Source organism: Moschus berezovskii, chromosome 3 (assembly GCF_049115385.1).
Source record: "Moschus berezovskii isolate FMDL1 chromosome 3, NW_MosBer_1.0, whole genome shotgun sequence".
Taxonomy (NCBI): domain Eukaryota; kingdom Metazoa; phylum Chordata; class Mammalia; order Artiodactyla; family Moschidae; genus Moschus; species Moschus berezovskii.
In genome coordinates, this window is record NC_142462.1 from 37,436,649 (window position 1) to 37,450,371 (window position 13,723).

Here is a 13,723-nt window from a genome sequence, read left to right on the forward strand (position 1 = left end):
AATATAATCATTAATGTAATTTCCAAAACCAGTATCTAAGGTCTCAGTTTTCCCCCAACTTTTTAATTTGAAAGTGTTAAAAAATATTAAAAAAAGTTAAAAAAGATGGTAGGTAGTACATTGTATAACCATGCAGTCTTTTCCTATAGTTATCAATTTTTACAATTTTACCCAATTTACTTTCCCTTTGGCTGTACATACACACCCTCTCAAAGGCAGAGAGAGACATAAATTGTCTACTTTTATTTTTGCTGAATTATCTGAAAGTGAGTTGGAGACATTGACAGTTCATCCCTAAGAACTGGAGTGTTTCCTGCATAAACATAACTAAGAAATTTATCTTTGTTATAATATTATCAAAGCAGTGATTTTTCAAAATTTCCCAGCTACTCTGGGGATTTCCTCTGTGGCTTTTTTTTTTTAATCCAACATCAAAACAAGGACCATGCATTGCACTTACTTATCTTTGTCTTCTCCTTTAATCTAGAATACCTATCCACCTTTTTCCCAGCTACTCTGGGGATTTCCTCTGTGGCTTTTTTTTTTTTTTAATCCAACATCAAAACAAGGACCATGCATTGCACTTACTTATCTTTGTCTTCTCCTTTAATCTAGAATACCTATCCCCCTTTTTCTTTCATGACATTTAGAATTTTGAAGAGAAGAAGCCAGATATTTCAAAGAATGATATTGGCAAAGTGGTTGCAAAGTGGGTCCACCTTTCTGTCTCTGTGTATTAAGTGACTTTTTTTAGTAAATAGAAAAACTATTTCTATTCTTCCTTTCTACTCTTACTTCCTCTCTCTCTCTTTTTCTTCTCTTCCCCCTTCCTTTTTCTTTTTGAGGAGTGTCATTTTCTATTCATGGATTCTTTTTTCTCTTAGTTCAGTGGATTATGAATCATTGCCAACAGTATTCTTTTGCATGCTCAATTTGTCCTAAATTTTGCCAGCAGGAGCTCCTTCCATGTATTTGCTTTCTAGCTGAGCCAGATGCTTCTGGCTCATCTCAGACTTTCCTTCCCCTACACTCCCTACATTCAGCCATTTCTCTAAGGAGCCAGGAGTGACTGTTTTTTGTCTAAAGAGTAGTATTTAGAATCCAAGATACGATGCTAGAGTGCTCATTGCCACTGGTATGTCATTGCTTTTAGAACCTTTAGTGTCCAGAGTTAGGAAATATTTTTTTCTTAATTCATATGTGGAAACTGATAAGCTATTTTGGATAGAGGAGATTATGAAATACTATGTTCCAAATAAGGAATAAATAGAATGCTCTTATTACTTAACCTGCTAAGAACATTTTTTGTTAAAATTCACTGAGCTATTTAAATGCATAATTTTATGTCCACATTTTACAGATAAGAAGTCAAACAACATCCTTAAAATCATATCAGTAAGTGACTAGCTGAATCAAATACTATTTTAATTCTGAGTTCTAAGTAAGTTTACTGAAAGACTCCTACATCTGTTGAGATCTTGAGAGAAATTAGAGGTAAATTTATGAAAATTATCATCAGTGAGAATTATTCCTAGTAGAAAGGAATAAAATGCACAGAAAAACAGAGAATAACTAAATTCATTTATAATTATTTAAAGTGAGCATAACTGAAAATGCGATCTACCAAACTGCGTATCGCATAGCTTGTACATAGTGAAAGGAAAAGGCAGGAATGTTTCTGAAATTTTGTCTGATTCCTGGAAGTTAGCTTTTGGGAGCCACAACTTCAGATCATACTTTTCCCTCTGTTATTTTAGTTGAAAATGTTTCTTGTAAAAACTTGATTTTTTTGAAGTGTAGTTGATTCAGGTGTTGTGTTAGTTTCAGGTGTGCAGCACAGTGATTCAGTGACACACACACACACACGTATAATAGTTTGCATCTGCCAACCCCAAACATCCCTCCCACCCTCTTTCCCCCTTGGCAGCCAGTCCGTTCTCTGTGTCTGTGAGTCTATTTCTATTTCACAGATAAGTTCATTTGTGTCCTATTTTAGATTCCACATGTAAGTGATATCATATGGTATTTGTCTTTATCTTTCTGATTTACTTCACTTAGTATAATAATCTCTAAGGTTCATCCATGTTGCTGCAAACCGCATCCTTTCTTTTTTTTTAACAGTTAAGTACTGTTCATTATGTATGTGTGTGTGTGTGTGTGTGTGTGTGTGTGTGTGTATTCACACACTACATCTTCTTTATCCATTCATCTGTGGATGAACTTTTAGGTTGTTTCCATTTCTTGACTATTATGAATCATGCTGTTGTGAACATAGGGGTACATGTATTTTTTTTCAAAATTTAGTTTTTTCCTGACATATGCCCAGGAGTGGGATTGATGGATCATATGGCAATTCTATTTTTAGTTTTTTTTAGGAACCTCCATATTATTTTCCATAGTGGTTGGACCCATTTGCATTCCCACCAATAATGTAGAAAGTTTTCCTTTTCTCCATATCCTTGCCAACATTTGCTATTTGTAGACTTTTTAATGATGGCCATTCTGACTGGTGTGAGGTGGTACCTCATTGTACTTCTGATTTGCATTTCTCTAATAATTTAGTTGAAAATATCATTCTACCTTTGTCTCACTCATTCACTCACCTACATTGGATGAGCTTGTTGTCTTCTATCCCTACAATCCCATCTTTGGATTCTGTTTGTATGTGTAAACATACAGATTCAGAAGTCATCAATGTATACTGCTGATCTGTAGGTCCTTTTCAACTTCTGCTATTTTCTAGGCCACCATAAATGATAGAAAAACAAAATCTTGCCATGAGGGGCAAACTATAGAGAGCTCCGAATTCCTTTTGTGCTGTATGATGGGATCCCAGTGCCAGACTTAGAGAAATAAATAAATAATAGCTTCAGAAGCCTGAAAACTTTGGCTGCCTTTATAGTTTCTCAACTACAGGGCTGTAGACTTCCTGTGATGTTCCTATAGGAGTGATGTACCTATAAGACTTCTGGAGAAGGAGGAGGTGTAACACGGTTGCCCATATGAAACAGATTTGCAAGCACCATGAGCCACAGATTCTCTGTTAGTGACCTAAACATTAGCATTAAGGTGATGCATTAAGGCATCTGTTGCATTAAGGCAGCTATTTCCTGAGGCAGGGGCAGTGATGTGGGTGAACTCATAGGTAAATAAGGAATAAATATATGATGTTTTTACTTGTATGTTGTATGGTAGCAGTGTGTTTCATTTGGCTATGTTCAAACCTACAGCATCTTTTAAAAATCATGAGAAAATTTTGCGTGAAATAGGGTGGAAGGAATTGCCAATAGCACAAATCTATAGCTTTGAAGATAATTTGCTGCCTTTTAATGTTTACTAAATTTAGCAGTAATTTATACATAGTATTTTCAACTGTCCATATTTAATAATACAGACGCTTTTTTTCTTAACTTCCAGTGCTATATGGTGTGGTTGACTGCTGGCAGAGGTCATTTTGTTTCTTTTGTTTGTTTGTTTGCCTCCAATCAGTTTCAACTTTTACCACATCTCCTGGTTTGATTGAATTCACTTTCTTTTTTGTGGGAATAATTTGTACAACAGCGTCATTTGCTCTTGGGCCTGGTGGGCTTTCCCTTTGAGACTGGCTACTGCCAGTGAGGGTCAATGAGGTAGTTGTTACCTAAGTGCAAAGCGCATTTCCCTGCTCTGTGGCTTTGTTGAGGCTGCAGCTCCTAGTTAGCCCTGCACAGCCTTCTGCCCTCACAGAGACCAAAGACAGAGGTGGGGAGTTGGGGTAGAATTTCTTAAACCCAGCAGAGCACTGCCTGCCCTGCAGGACACTACTGCCTTTAGGAGATGAGCTGAGAGGCAAAGCCAGGATCTGAACCCAGTTCTCCCAATTACACCAACTCTGTGCTAATGAGTAGCGTTGATTGGAAATTTGTTATATGTCAGTTATTAATCTAAGCACTTAATACATGAGAACTCATTTGCTCCTGAGAGCAACCCTAGGGAAAGCTTGTCATCATCAGCTCCATTGCCAGTTAAGAAACTAGAGGCACAGAGACATTAACTAACCTGCCCAAGGAACAGAGTTAAAGGATGGATAGAGATCGGGCAGTCTGACTTAGAGCTCCATCTCCCTAAATAATCCCCCCACACATACCCCACCGAAAAAAGCTCTGGATACTGAGACTTCAGTTCTACCAGCTTGTGTAGAATAAAAAGAGTAGCTAAGGGGTAGGTGTGGTCTTCATTCTGAGTACCTAGCAACCGTATTCCATTATTCCACTCTTCTGTGGCACCCACTGGATGCAACTCGGAGAGCACCAGAAGTGACCTTTCAGTTACCATCAAGCAACTGAACTTCAGCTGAAAATCATTCCTCTTTGACCTGAAAAAGTTTAATAGTTGATAGCTCATAAATCAAGCAGTTGTGTTTAGATAGTTGAATATTAATAAAACTCCATCATGAAGCCTTACGATTATCAGAGGGAGCCTTTGCTGAGATAATCATTTTACCTTAATTTCTTTTGATAATAAAAATATGCAATCTGATTTGCTTAAAGCAAGATATTGCTGTCATTGATCTGGCTGCACTGTCTCTGGTGGCAGCTGCATGGATTTGTGATCACTGTTTCTTGTTTGATGAGAACTCTTTAAGCAATCATTTTTCATGTCATATCATACAGTTAGTTTCTTTCCAGAGACTACTGTGGGTGCAACTAAGTCATGTTTCATTTTATTGACAAACATTATTTTATTAATATGTTAGAAATATGAGTGTAAGTGATAACATTTTATAAGCTTCAGATTTATATACCTGTACCCAAGGGTGAGATACCATTTTAGAGCCACTTATTGGCTTCCCAGGTGATGCTCGTGATAAAGAAACTGTCTGCCAAGCAGAAGATGAGGGTTTGATTCCCTGGGTCAGGAAGATCCCCTAGAGTAGGAAATGGCACCCCACTCCATTATTCTTGCCTGCAAAATTCCATGGGCAGAGGAGCCTGGTGGGCTGCAGTCCATGGACCAACAGACAGTTGAATGCAACTGAGCATACACACACACAGGAACCACATTATCAGCTATCAGGTTAGAGTTATGTTCAATCCAGTGAACAGGAGGGACTTGGAAATAGTCCCTATGAAATTTTCGCCTTTTTATTTGTAACTGATTTTTCATTACTAAAAATCAGTGCCAGTTTTAATCAAGAAAAACCCCAAGCTGTTTTCATAAATAAAGCCTACCCTCTGAAAATAGTTTCAGTGCTCTAGAAAATGACAAACTATACTTCCTTATAAATGCTCGGTAATGGCCTACTTATCCTCTATTATGTTGGGTTTCTAAGTGCTGTTAGTAGTTTCTTTTACATTCTTTTCATTTGGGTAAGAATGGCCATTAAAACAAGTGTATAAAGGGTCATTTTTAATATTTGCCATTTGAGAAATAGAATGAACCTACTCAACATGTCCCTGAAGTATTGGACCAAGCTGTGTTGAAGGGGGAAGCTTTTGAGTACGTGAATTTCTGCTTTTCAAGCCTGGTGCTCAATAAAAGCCTTTCTGTGTTCTTTTTCAGGTATGTGGCCAGTTGGATAGACAGAAGGAGGCATCAGTCAGAAAAGGCCAATTTAACTATTCTTTTTGATAAATACATTCCTGCATGCTTGGATAAGCTGAGAACAAGCTTTAAAACCATCACTTCAATTCCAGAGAGCAGCCTGGTGCAGGTTTGTATTGGGTCACTCTATTTCACACACTAGTCCTGATTTGGTTTGATCAAAATAGAAGTTCTTGCTTGTTCAAAATCATGGAGTGGTTTCTGGAAGGATTAGGTTGCTCCACATACCCGCCCCAGCCCCCGTGTTCCCCAGTGCTTTGGGCAGCCCTCTATCACATGCCTGTCACGTGCCTTGACCATTTGGGTTTGTGGTCTGTTTCTCTCACTAGACTGTGAACTAGAGGACTGGAGCCACCTTTTATCATTTGTATATCTCCAGAGATTTCCATAATGCCAAGCACATAGTAGGCGCCAAATATATCATTGAATCATTGTGTTTTTCCCAAATGTATTTGCATGAAATAAGAACAGGGTTGTAACAGCTTCATTTATTTTTCTGTTTCCTAAGCAACTGGCCCAGAGAAGGTGCTCAGTGTGTTTTTTGAAAACCGTAAATTCATGCAATTAAAGATGTGAGTAACAGAAAGCTACTGAATATCACTTGAACAACCCGCCTCTACCCCACCTGGCCTGACAGACCTCCCATTCTTTCCTCCCTTTCTTTACTTCCCCCTCCCAAGAATAGTCCTCAAGTCAGGTCAACCTAGATGAAGAGTTCATAATATTTCAGTGAGTGGGGTGAAGTCACTCAGTCGTGTCCGACTCGTTGCGACGGCATGGACTATAGCCAACCAGTTTCCTCTGTCCATGGGATTTTCCAGGCGAGAATACTGGGCTGGGTTGCCATTTCCTTCTCCAGGAGATCTTCCCAACCCAGGGATCGAACCCGGGTCTCTGGCGTTGTAGGCAGATGCTTTACCGTCTGAGCCACCAGGGTGTCCAATATTTCAGGGATAGGCTTTTTTTCTGATCCTTACTGTCAGACAGCTGGTAAGACTGAAGAGTATGTATGATACGTTGTCATGGCAGCAAATGAAAATAATGCATGGCACACAGAAATGAAGGTTGTGATCTTAATCTCAGTGTGAGGAAAACTATCCCCCAGCCTTTACAAGTATAAAACTTCAGGAAAGGTTTACAATTAGAAATCTTTATTTGTTTCTCTTTAGGAGCAAAATTGGTTTTGAACTACTTTGTTACCGTGAAGTTACTATGGTACAGAATTTGTTTGAAGCTAAATTAGAAAGTAACAAGCATAATAAGAAGAGAAAGCTCAGGTTTTTGGATAATTCGCACACCAATTAAGTAAACGATAGTCTTCACCAGTAATTATCTGAGGTATAATTTATTTCTGAAAGCAGGTCTGAATTTATTCATAATGAATTAATTATGTGGTTAGCCTAATTAGACTTCCTCTGGTGTAATACTTGCAAAAAGCAAGTATCATGTTCTTTCTCAAGTTGACTTGTATATTTGTGTTTCTCTGTGGTGTGAACTTTTTCATTTAAAAGTAGTGTGAAAATAGGTCAGTAGGAATTAATATGATTTTTGCTCTCACTTCCTCTTTTTGTAGTATCAGAAATGGCATTTTATCCTTAACTCCTTTCTGGCTGCTATTGCATAAAGTCATCTCTTTGATGTGATTGCTTATAAGGAAAAAAACACAAAAATGAGTGTACAACAGAATTGCTTAAAGAGATTTTTTTTTTACTGTAATTGAGTTGAGGAGGGCATGGCAACCCACTCCAGTGTTCTTGCTGGAGAATCCCCATGGACAGAGGAGCCTGGCGGGGTTTCCCTGGTGGCTCAGGTGGTAAAGAATCTGTGTGCAATGCAGGAGACCCAGGTTCGATCCCTAGGTCAGGAGGATCCCCTGGAGAAGGAAATGGCAATGCACTCCAGTATTCTTGGCCTGGAAAATTCCATGGACAGAGGAGTCTGGCAGGCTACAGTTCATGGAGTCACAAAGAGTTGGACATAACTGAGCAATTGACACATACACACACCCTGTGCTATACATGAGGACCTTGTTGTTTATCTGCTAATCCTAAACTCCAATCTCTCCCTCCCACTGCCCCCCACTCCACGCCTTGGCAACCACAAGTCTGTCCTCTATGTCCATGAATCTGTCTCTACTTCATAGATAAGTTCATGTGTGTAGTATTTTAGATTCCACATGTAAGTGATATCATGTATTTGCCTTTCTTTGTCGAACTTCATTTAGTGCAATAATCTCTAGGTCCATCCATGTAGTTGTAAATGGTATTATTTCATTCTTTTAAAAGGCCACTTTAAGAAATTAACGTACTATGTTTTCCAGTATATGAAAACTTTCTTGCTTTGCATTTGTTAAGGTGTTTTAACCGTTTCAGGATATACACCAAGGTGTGATTATAGTAATTGCTGGTGCAGAGCTTAAAATGTTTTCCAAGTACTGTGTTTGGGAGAAAATAGAAAAATTGTGGGAGTAATTAGCATGTTCAGATCAGAGGATGGTATCATTTTGACACCTTTCAGTCTTTTTCATTTTAACAGGTGCTTAGACCAACATGGCTTCTACTCAGGAATAGCAAAGCCTCAGAGTTTACATGATTTTTCTTGACAACAAATTGGTGAATTTTATTTAATTAGAAGATTATTTTAAAGTGGCAAACATGGTACCATATAAAATAATGGAAATCAAGAGAGAGATTGAGAAAATGACAGGTTGTAAAGCAACTATCCTCCAATAAAGTTTTTTTTTCTAATGAAAATGTGACAGGTGCTCAACTAATTAAATTTTCAAAAACACTTCCAAATTATGCCAGGACCAATTTTCCATATTACCATTTTCCCTGCCTTTCAGGATTGGGAGGGAGAGACACACACGTGACTTGCTTTGTGACAGCTTTCACTGCTGTGTGCGTGATATTGATAAACATCTACCACTGCCTCCGAAAAATGTGGGAAGGGTCTCATGAGTTTTGAGGGTCTGTGACAGTGCTAGTTCATGACAACCATTTTTGTGCTAGCTAAACAACTTGTTCTTTGTGGTTATTATTTCACATGAGAAAGGCCTTCGCAGCAGCCATGTTCCCTTTGTTCCTGCCCTGGACATGGAGCGAATTTCAGACCAATGGAGCCCTTTCACATGGAGGATCTGAAGAGCAAGTTCCTGAATAGCATTTCTTCCAGAGTTAGATTTAGTCTCACGTCCAAAAAATGCCACAAGCTAAGGGCAGCCAATCCGACTTTCTAAATTTATGATAACAGGTGGGGGAGACAGCTGCCAGAGAATGAAGGGGAAGTGGGTTATCTCAGTGTCTACTCGAGGGCAGTAGCTACACATCCCTTCCACCAAGTGCCTTCGTTCCCAGTGATGTTGTAGGGCAACGTGTGCTGGAGGGAAAAATGCCTTTAGTTTGTTTTTAAGTTAGAAAGTGGGTTATAGAGTCCTGCATATAGAAAGACTCACCACTTATTTAAAAAAAAAAAAAGCACAGCTGGATCCCTCTTGTTTTTTTATGTGTATTTCTCTTTATTATGCTGCTGCTGCTGCTAAGTCACTTCAGTCATGTCCGACTCTGGGCGACCCCATAGACGGAAGCCCACCAGGCTCCCCCGTCCCTGGGATTCTCCAGGCAAGAACACTGGAGTGGGTTGCCATTTCCTTCTCCAATGTGTGAAAGTGAAAAGCGAAAGTAAGAATTTGTGATAATAGGGGTTTTTTTGATAGTTTGTTGTTACATAGAAGATAAGTTTGGTTGAAAGTGGCCAAGGTTTTCCATTGCCAACTCAGAAACCCATGGCAGTCATTTATGTGTCTCCCAGGATAGCACATTACAGAGCTGGGAAAAATCATAAAATCTCTTAAGGGTACAGAGGACTTATTCCTAAGTCCTGTGAATTTTCTTCACTGTTATAAAAAAAAAATTGTTTCCCTGAAATAATGACTTTTTTCTTTTTCTTTAGACTATTTGTACTCTTCTGGAATGTTTATTGACTCCTGAAAATGTACCTTCTGACAGCCCAAAGGAAGTTTATGAGGTCTATTTTGTCTTTGCTTGTATCTGGGCATTTGGAGGCACTCTGCTACAAGATCAGGTATGTGTAGAAATAGTTTACAGAACCAGTTTTATTTGGAGAAAAATATTATTATATGTGATCCCTGTGAGTTTGGGGGTATGAATTATCGTAAAGCTACCCTACTAGCCCTATTCAGTCCTAAGCCTGTACATTGTCAGGCAAGCTCATTCAGGCTGGCGGTGCTTTCCTTGGCTGACAAGGCCAGGTCCACAGTCTCCCATCAGCGCTGTCTTCTGAGCCCAGGGTTCCATGTCAACACCAGCAGTGTCTCAATGTGCCTGAGACAGGCTGCTTCATCTGCCCCGCACCTGTCTGTGCTCCTCCTCTTTCACCTTTTCCTCAGTGATACATTTCTCCCAGTTGCTCTGGTTAAAAACCTGGGAGATGACATTCTTACATCTACTTCCTGTGGGCATCAGCTCCTTTCAGATAGAAAGTAGCTGTCACGTCTGTCCCCTTGTCTGTATCCCTACAGCCTTAATTCAGGAGTGTATCAGCTTTAGCTTGCTGTGAGCTATCACATTATTTTTGGCTCAGGCTGCTGTAACAAAATATCATGCTCTGGGTGTCTTAAACAGCAGAAATTTACTTTCTTTCAGTTCTGGAGGCTACAAGTCCAAGGTCAAGGTGCCAGCATGGTCAAGTTCTGGTGAGGACCTTCTTCATGCCTTGCAGACAGATGCTTTTTTCTGTGTCTTCACATGGCAGAAAGAAAGATAAAATGCTTTCTTGAGCCTCTTCGTGTAAGCATTAATCCAAACATGAGGGACCCACCCTCAGGCCCTCATCTCAATATAAATACCTCCCAAAGGGCCCATCTCCAAATACTACCACATTGGGGATTAAGGCTGCAGCATGTGATTTTGGTGAGGAGACAGTTCAATCCATAGCACATAATAGCCTGCTCATTGGTTTCTAGATCTCTGCTTCTCTTACTTCTGCCTAGTTTCACACATTCCCTAGGGTAGTCCTCATGAGCGATAATCAACCCCAGACTGCTTCCTTTCCGCTGTCCTTTCCTTTGGCCTAAAGCAAGGCTATCATGCCTATATAACATTCCTAGCATGGTCTGTGACTTCTGATTTCTTTTTGGTAAACACTTAATGACTTGCATAGATACACAGACACACACACACACACAAATTGCTTAGACTTGTCAAAGTACAAAGCAGGAGTTTTTCACCTTTAGAAATTTATACATCTAATCTCTTCTTTGCACGTCTGTGAATAGATTTTTTTCATGTCATCTTTACAGTAATTCAAGGTATCATCACTATGCAGGTAAAGTAAAACTCAGGCAAAGTAACTTGACTGACAGCCAATGACAATATCTGGATTCCCACTCATGTATGTCTGTCTCCAAGGGCCATCCGTGGTGCCTCAGGATCTCTTGGGGCCATAAGTACTTCTGTGGGCACCCCTGAATCTTTGAATTAAAAATAGATGGCATAAATCTTCCAGGCCTCTCTAAAATATTTCCAGATATAAGTATTGTTGTTGTTCAGTCACTCAGTCATTTGACTCTTTGCTACCCTATGGACTGCAGCTGCCAGGCCTCCCTGTCCCTTACCACCTCCCAGAGTCTGCTTAAACTCATGTCCATTGAGTCGGTGATGCCATTCAAGGATCTCATCATCTGTTACCTCCTGCTCCTCCTGCCTTCAATCTTTCCCAGCATCAGGGTCTTTTCCAATGAGTTAGCACATCCCATCAGGTGGCCAAAGTATTGGAGTTTCAGCTTCAGCATCAGTCCCTCCAATGAATATTCAGAGTTGATTTCCTTTGGGATTGACTGGTTGGGTCTCCTTGTAGTCCAAGGAACTCTCAAGAGTCTTCTCCAGCACCTGAGTTCAAAGGCATCAATTATTTGGCTCTTGGTCTTCTTTATGGTCCAACTCTCACATCCATACATGACTACTGGAAAAACCATAGCCTTGACTAGATGGACCTTGTAATGTCTCTGCTTTTTAATATGCTGTCTAGGTTGTTCAGAGCTTTTATTGCAAGGAGCAAACGTCTTTTAACTTTATGGCTGCAGTCACCATTCACAGTGATTGTGGAGGACAAGAAAATAAAGTTTGTCACTGTTGCCATTTTTTCCCCATCTGTTTGCCATGAAGTGATGGGACTGGATGCCATGATCTTAACTTTTTGAATGTTGAGTTTTAGCCAACTTTTTTCTCTCCTCCTCCACCTTCATCAATAGAGTCTTTAGTTCTTCTTTGCTTTCTGCAAAGAAGCAGATGGATGACATCATAAGGATGTCATAAGCAGACATAAGGATGATGTCATCTGCATCTCTGAGATTATTGATATTTCTCCCAGAAATCTTGATTACAGCTTGTGCTTCATCCAGCCCAGCATTTTGCATGATGTCCTCTGCATATAAATTAAATAATCAGGGTGATGATATACAGCCTTGTCGTATTCTTTTCCCAATTTTGAACCAGTCCATTGTTCCATGACCAGTTCTAACTGTTGCTTCTTGAGCTGCGTACAGGTTTCTAAGGAGGTAGGTATGGTGATCTGGTATTCCCATAAGAATTTTCCACGGTTGTTGTGATCCACACAGTCAAAGGCTTTTAGCATAGTCAGTGAAGCAGAAATAGATGTTTTGCTGAAATTCCCTTGCTTTTTCTAATGATCCAACAAATGTTGGCAGTTGTACATCTGGAAGTTCTCGGTTCACGTACGGTTGAAGCCTAGCTGTTTTAGGATTTTGAGCATTACTTTGCTAGCATGTGAAATGAGCGCAATTTTATGATAGTTTGAACATTCTTTGTCATTATCCTTCTTTAGGATTGGAATGCAAACTGACCTTTTCCAATCCTGTGGCCATTGCTGGCTTTTTCAAATGTGCTGACATATTGAGTACAGCACTGTAACAGCATCATCTTTTAGAATTTAAAATAGCTTAGCTGGAATTCTATCACCTCCACTAACTTTATTCATACTGAAGCTTCCTAAGGCCCACTTGACTTCATGCTCCAGGATATCTGGCTCTAGGTGAGTAACCACACCATTGTGGTTATCCAGGGCTTTAAGACCTTTTTTGTACAGTTCTTCTGTGTTCTTGCCACCTCTTCCTAATGTCCTCTGCTTCTGTTAAGTCCATACTGTTTCTGTCCTTTATTGTGCCCATCTTCACATGAAATTTTGCCTTGGTATCATTTTCTTAAAGATATCTCTGGTCTTTTCCATTCTGTTGTTTTCCTCTTATTTCTTTGCACTGATCACTGAAGAAGGCTTTCTTATCTCTCCTTGTTATCCCTTGGAACTCTGCATTCACATGGGTATATCTTTCCTTTTTTCCATTGCCTTTTGCTTCTCTTTTCTCAGCTATTTGTAAGGTCTTCTCAGACAACCATTTTGCCCTTTTGCATTTCTTTTTCTTGAGGATGGTTTTGATCATCACCTCCTGTGCAGTGTTATGAACCTCCATGAATAGTTCTTCGGGCACTCTTTGTAAGATTTAATCCCTTGAAAATATTTGTCACTTCCACTGTATAATCATAAGGGATTTGATTTAGGTCATACCTTAATGGCCTAGAGGTCTGAATTTTGCAATAAGGAGTTCATGATCTGAGCCACAGTCACCTCCCGGTCTTGTTTTTGCTGACTGTGTAGAGCTTCTCCATCTTCGGCTACAAAGAATATAATCAATCTGATTTCAGTATTGACCTACTGGTAATGTCCATGTGTAGAGGCGTCCCTCGTGTTGTTGGAAGAGGGTGTTTGCTATGACCAGTGTGTTCTCTTGGCAAAACTCTGCTAGCCTTTGCCCTGCTTCATTTTGTACTCCAAGGCTAAACTTGCCTGTTACTCCAAATATCTCTTGACTTCCTACTTTTTCATTCCAGCCCCCTGTGATGAAAAGGACTTTTTTTTTTTTTTTTTTTTACAGTTAGTTCTAGAAGGTCTTGTAGATCTTCAGAGAACCGTTCAACTTCATCTTCTTCAGCATTACTGGTCGGGGCATAGACTTATATTACTGTGATGTTGAATGGTTTGCCTTGGAAACAAACCAAGATTATTCTGTCATTTTTGAGATCACATTTCGGACTGTTTTCTTGAC

General features: G+C 39.6%; 1 protein-coding gene across 1 annotated transcript in view; it reads left to right on the top strand.

Annotated features, from left to right (window-relative positions):
* DNAH11 (dynein axonemal heavy chain 11) overlaps positions 1 to 13,723 on the top strand; it is a 390,076-nt gene that overhangs the window by 171,862 nt on the left and 204,491 nt on the right. The window contains exons 43-44 of the mRNA XM_088833659.1: positions 5,542 to 5,692; positions 9,535 to 9,666. Coding sequence (XP_088689785.1) covers positions 5,542 to 5,692; positions 9,535 to 9,666 — 283 coding nt within the window. The remainder of the gene's footprint in view (positions 1 to 5,541; positions 5,693 to 9,534; positions 9,667 to 13,723) is intronic.